Genomic DNA, 6,525 nt, shown 5'->3' with positions numbered 1-6,525 from the left:
AAATGATTTAAATATAATCTATGACATTTTTGATAATTTTTTTTTCTATCTTCACATGCTACTATAAAGAAAATATTTGAAATTTCTACCAACTTATGTCGAAGCATGCATATATAACACTATTTTGCAAAAAAAAATTAAATTAGAAAATGGTGGAAATAAATAAATATAAAAAGACTTTACATTACTGTGTGACTTGTGGTGGTTATTTTAGTAGTTTCTGGCCACAAATCGTATTACGGACATCATTAATATCAGTCAAATTTACGGTCGCCAAAAACCGTTAGCGGATATTTTGTAAAGTTTTAACTTGTTTGACATTTTCTGGCGGTTTAAAACCCCCACAAAATTCATCTAAATTTCTAACAGTTTAAACTGCCTTCTGACAGTTTTAAATCGTAAAAAAATACATTTTTTTTTATTTTTCTCACATTTTTTGATAGTTTTAAACCATTAAATAATGCATTTCATCCTATATTATATCAATACATTTTTATTATTTTAAAAAATAGATTTCAAATTATTTTAAAAGCACGTTCATATTATAAATTGAGAAATAATAATCTATATATTTTAAGTTTATCAAATGATTGCTTAAAATTATCACTAATTATATTAATTATTTAAAATTAATAATAACTATATTATATTGTTATTTAATTCAAGTAACTCTTAAATAATAACTTTACTTATTAAATTCTAAGATCACTTATTTTATTAAATTCTACCTATAATTATAATATGATTGTTTGAGCTTAGTCCATCACTCTTTTTTTTCTGCCATCAGGTTAACTGATTCACCATATTTTACAATATCTATTACTAAATAGAATCAGAAGACAGCATCAATAAAATGAGAAAAGACCTGTAAGGTCACCACACTTCCGAACAAATTCCTTAAGCTGCGACGGCCAGATATCATCAACGCTGCAATAACCACATTTAATTGTTTTGTAGCGGTTAAAATAACCGCCACAATTTTAACATTTTGTGGCGGTTTATTAAAAACGCTGAAAAAAACCGGCCACTAATTAACTAATTTTTTGTAGTGTTAGGAGGTAAAGTAATAAATTTAGAAGAATTTGTTTGGAATGAAATAAAAAAAATGGCGGGAATAAATATTCTATAAATAATCCCTTTGCATATGAAGACTTTCACATGAAATAGGTCTTCTTTATTATTTCTCCAATCATCATTGATTTCACTCCTTCGAATTCTAAAGTCTTTTTCACTCCTATATTTCTGATCAGGTTTGCTTCTTCTTCTTTGCGTGTAATCATCCTCTCTCTTCCCTTTTATATGATTTGAAATGATTGTGTTTTTTCAGAATCATGGGTGTAAGTGTTGCAAGAAGGGCCAAACAAATTCAAACCCATCGTGGGAGAACATCACCATGTGCATATTGGCTGGCTGGGAGATGTAACAGAAATCCATGCAAGTTTTTGCACACATCTCAGCCGCATACTACTTATCATTATGCCAATACTCCTTACACATACACAAGGAACTCTCATTCCTCCTCCCACTCTAACTCAAAGAAGGAAGCTCTCACAAGAAATAATAGAGATGAGACAAGCATTGTCAAGCCTCCTCGCAAATCATCATTGCCAAGCATATGTAAATATTGGATAAATGGCAATTGCGTATATGGTCAAAAGTGTCGGAATTTGCATTCATGGTTTCACGGTGATCACCTTTCTTCTGTAGCAAAACTTCAACAACACAAGAAGGTAATTGACTCTTGAGTGTTTAAATATAAGTTTAGAATATCTAAACATACTGTTTATAAACTTTGTATCTCACTTTTGAGTTAATAAGTTACTTAAAAACTATTTTGGATAATATCTTATAAACGTTTTTGAGAATTTCTCTACTGAAATTTGATAATAGGCTATCACTGGAATTGCACTTCCGGTTGGATCCGACAAACTTTACTCTGGCAGTACGGATGGGACAGTTCGGATATGGGACTGTCATACTGGTGGATGTAGTAATGTGGTAAACTTTGGCGTCAAAGTCACTTCTTTGATCAGCGAGGGACCATGGGTTTTTGTTGGTATACATAATGCTGTCAAGGTAAGCTTTCTACTGTCTTTGTTTTGTTTTTGTATCATTGGGTCAAATATTAATGTTTTATATACAAGAGATGTTACTGACTGTGTTTAACTTTTGTGAAGGCTTGGAATATTCAAACTTTATCAGAGTTTACTCTTGATGGACCTAAAGGACAAGTCCTTTCCATGATTGTTGGCAATGATACACTTTTTGCTGGAGCAGAGGTATTTGGAATTGAAGTTTTGTTTTTGAATTAGAACCTAATTTCTTCTCTGTCTTATACGTATAACGTATAATTTGATTATTTGAAATGCATCCAGGATGGTGTCATTTATGCATGGAGAGGAAGTGCTGAAGCTAACTCCTCCTCTCCCTTTGAATTGGTTGCATCACTAACTGGTCACTCAAAAGCTGTGGTTTGCCTTACTGTTGGACGGAAGAGGCTGTACTCAGGTTCCATGGACCAAAGCATAAAGGCATGTGTCTTATCCTTTTTTAAATATATGTCTATTGCATCATGTGGATTTTTTTATAAAAAAACTGAACCAAAGATTAGATAAATCATAGATGTATTATCATCCTATGAGTATAACCAGTTCTATCTTGTTTTCTTCAGGGTTGGGACATAGATACATTAGAGTGTGAAATGACACTCAATGGGCATACTGATGTAGTTACATCTCTTGTATGTTGGGACCATTATTTGTTGTCAAGTTCATTTGACTGCACAGTTAAGGTCTGGGCTGCTACTGAGGAGATAACATTGAAAGAGATATACACGCACACTGAGAAAAATGTAAGTTAGCTAACACATGTTCTTATTGACTGTGTTTTCATTTATAGAAACTGAGCTGATATATTTTATATTGGTTATGATATTTATCACAGGGTGTTGTTGCACTTTCCGGGATGACTGATGCAGAAGGCAATCATATATTGTTTTGCTCATGCAAAGACAATTCAGTTTGTTTGTATGATATGCCATCGTAAGTAAACTTGGATTGATTTCTTGTTCCTTTGTAACATTTATTTCTGTCCCCTGGCTCTGACCATGTGTAATTAAATTTTGCAGATTTTCAGAGAGAGGTCGTTTATTTACAAAGAAAGAGGTGACAACTTTTGAGTTAGGTCCTGATGGACTCTTTTTCACTGGAGACGGGACTGGTTTGCTGACTGTATGGAAATGGTTGGATGTCAAGATGGCATCCTCAGTTCAACATCCTGCTTAGCTTAGCAGTTTAGCTAACATCAGAGATTGTAGATACCATATATATTTGACATTTTCTTGTTTCAATAGAAAGTTGTATGGAAGAATAAAATTGTATATATATTTGTTTTGGGTCATTTGAGGTTATAAAATTTAAATTGTTAAGTTTAGTATGTTTTTTGTATCATATATTTAACAGTTATTATGTACAGATGGAATTCTTTGTAGTATTATATAGCATAGCTTATTAAAGAAATTGATCAGTCCTCTCAACTCCCCGTTTCCTTTTCAATAATTCTTTTATTGCACTCACCATCTTAGAAATCTGCATTACTCCTTTATGATTTTCTTCATTTCTGATTTCTTTATTTTTGGACATGATTGAAAAAGGAAATATATGTGAAATGCTACTCACTTTTATATTAGTAATTTTGCAGAGGTCTCAAAATAGTCTCTTCTTTTTGAAATATCAACTGTCTTAGACTATTTGTATGTGTATGAGTAAAATGTTTGTGTATCAATTTCTTCAAGAATAGAAAAAACATCAATAATTCTATTGATTCAAATAAGATTGTCTTTCGCATACAATAAACGTGGTCTTGTAAAAAGACTTATTGTCAATCTTCAATATTGACTTAATTACCACACATGTGAATTGGCAGTTATTTCAATTTGATTAATGGTTTCTAATTCAAATTCTAAGTATGTAGCTACAATAAATATTCTAAAAAGAAAATTTTGTCATTCATAATGATTGAACTTAAGTCTTACAAGATTATCACTATATATGATTTTAAATCAAAAAGAATTTAAAAATCACGCAATTACACTTCTAAATGATGTTATATATCATTCTTTTCAACATTTTCTAAATGAACAAGGTCTATCTTAATTCACATATTTTTAATTCGATTACTTTTCAATTCTAATTTTTTTGTAAAAGTTAAATAAAGTAAAATAAAAAGTTTAAAGTAAAAATAAGATCATATATATAGTTTTACTTTCACATTATCAATTAGTTTTTTTTTCACTATCATTATTATTATTGATGTAAAATATTTATAGATTTCATTGAATATTTATGTTTTTCAAGAAACTTGACAGGTCATCTTTTGTTCGATATCTTCTTCTAGTCATATTTTTTTCATACAAATTGACTTAAAATTGAAGCCTTGCTTTAGGAATTAAAATACAATTATATTCAAACTAATGACATGTTGGTGTTCAATTTTGTATTATAAATAATAAATGATTATTTACTTTGTACAAATGTTAAATAAATATTTATTATATATAAATAATAAATAAATATTTAATATGTATAAATATTAAATGAATATTTTCTTCATTTCGTAATAAGTGTATTCTTATATATTTTTTTTTTCAAGAACTAAAAAAACTAATAAATAATAGAAACAAAATAGTAATTTTATAAAATTAATGTAATACCTTGATTTTTCATATTTTATATAAATAATATTTTTGAAACTATTTTGATATTTAATATAGTTATTTTAGAGTTTTGATATTATTTAATTAATTATATGAGCTCTATTTTATTTATGAGACATGATTTATAATGATTATTTTGATTAGTGATATATAGGTAACTTTTATGAAATGTATTTTATTAATGATATGTTTGTATTTATTTTAATATTTTAATATGTTTATTAGAAGGATTTTTAATATTATCTAACTAATAGATATGAGCTCTATTTTTAATATAAAAATGTATGTTATTTTTATTAAATGGGAGATGTATATTTTATATTATTTATTTATTTTATGTGACCTATATTTTAATATAAAATATGATTTTTAATCAATATTTGGATTATTTGATATAAGACTATTTTTATGAAAATATGTTTTTATCAAGAATTGTGTTTATGTTATTTATTAAAAGGAGGAAACATGTTAAATTATTTTAATTGCTTTATAAGAGGGAATGAAGGACATCTTGGACATTTATTAAATTATATTTTATTATTATTACTTTTTAAATTATTAATTAATAAGGAGGGGTTAGGAGAACTTACAAGGGAGTTAAGTCATTTTTACATAAACCATCTCCGGACTTTAATTTTTCTCTCTCTTACGCTTTGAAGAACAAGGAGACCTCAAAGAAGAAGACTAACTAGATTTCGCTCACACTTCATCCTCTACTCATCAAGGTAAGGGGGTGAGAAATCTCATTTGGAGGTGTGAAGATATATGTAGGGTAGTCGGATTAATCTCGAATCCCTTGCCTGATGTATGCCTATAGGAAAACATTTTATGAAAGTTTTCTGTTTTGCTTTCTGATTATTTTGTTACATTCCTTGTGTGATTCTGAGTGTTGATATGTGTTCAATTTCAATAATAGATATGTTTGGTAGCGAGATTGGCCCCAATCCCTTGCCTGATACATGCTCTTAGGAACATGCACTTTTTGAATATTTTTTGTTTTCGTGTTTGAGTTTTCTGTTGTGTTCCTTGATAGTTTTTGAATGTGAATATACGATTAATTTCGAGAATAGAAAAGTTTTGATGTGAACTAGAGTGCTTTGTGAGTTCTTGTGAAAAATCCTATGAAGTGAAATTCGGGATATGATATTTGGATGAATTTTGAGGCATTATATGTAAAAATGATGATGGATTTGTGTCTTGGGTATTATTTGGAGTGTTTTGACTGATTGAAATATTATATTAACTGGTTGGTTGTAAAAAAACGTGTAAAATCATGAAGTAGGGTCTATGACCTTTATGCTTCGTATGTTATGAATTGCAAATTGAATGCGTATGATGTTGGATAATTTCCTGGTATGGTTTATGTGTTATTTTGATGTATATGGCTATGAGAAGTTCCTTGTATGAGACTATGTAAATATGATGTAAAAATGTGAAAAGTGAACATGTGACCAGTGACATGATAGTATGAGATAACGTGATATGAGATATGAGAATCTATGATAAGTGAAATGTTGAGTCAATGAATACTGAATGTATGACATGCATCATGTGCATATCTGACTCTATTTAGGTGTGTTGCTAAGGCCACATACCAGTGTATCCATGTGAAATTCTAGGTGTGTCATAGGCCACCAGTGATATATGTGCCCCAAGTATTGTTGTATCAGCATGCTAGTGATGATATATGTGCAAATTTCGTATGGTGTCACATGCATGCATTTATAAGTCGAGTCAACGACATCATTACATGATGAGTGTATGTGTATGTGTATGTGTATGTGATAATGTTTTTGTATGGATTGAGCTTG

The 6,525-nt window shown here is 29.3% G+C and overlaps 1 protein-coding gene across 1 annotated transcript; it reads left to right on the top strand.

Annotated features, from left to right (window-relative positions):
• Window positions 1–666: 666 nt before the first annotated feature.
• LOC109788663 (zinc finger CCCH domain-containing protein 17) lies at window positions 667–3,588 on the top strand. Its single transcript, XM_020347438.2, has 7 exons — window positions 667–1,730; window positions 1,891–2,076; window positions 2,178–2,279; window positions 2,376–2,531; window positions 2,672–2,851; window positions 2,944–3,041; window positions 3,128–3,588. Exons 1-7 carry the CDS (start codon window positions 1,332–1,334, stop codon window positions 3,282–3,284), a joined length of 1,278 nt encoding a protein of 425 aa, XP_020203027.1. The 5' UTR covers window positions 667–1,331; the 3' UTR covers window positions 3,285–3,588.
• Window positions 3,589–6,525: the final 2,937 nt, after the last annotated feature.

The sequence above is a fragment of the Cajanus cajan genome, chromosome 1 (genome assembly GCF_000230855.2).
Source record: "Cajanus cajan strain Asha chromosome 1, NIPB_CcT2T_4, whole genome shotgun sequence".
Lineage (NCBI taxonomy): Eukaryota > Viridiplantae > Streptophyta > Magnoliopsida > Fabales > Fabaceae > Cajanus > Cajanus cajan.
This window is presented reverse-complemented; position numbering and strand designations above follow the sequence as displayed.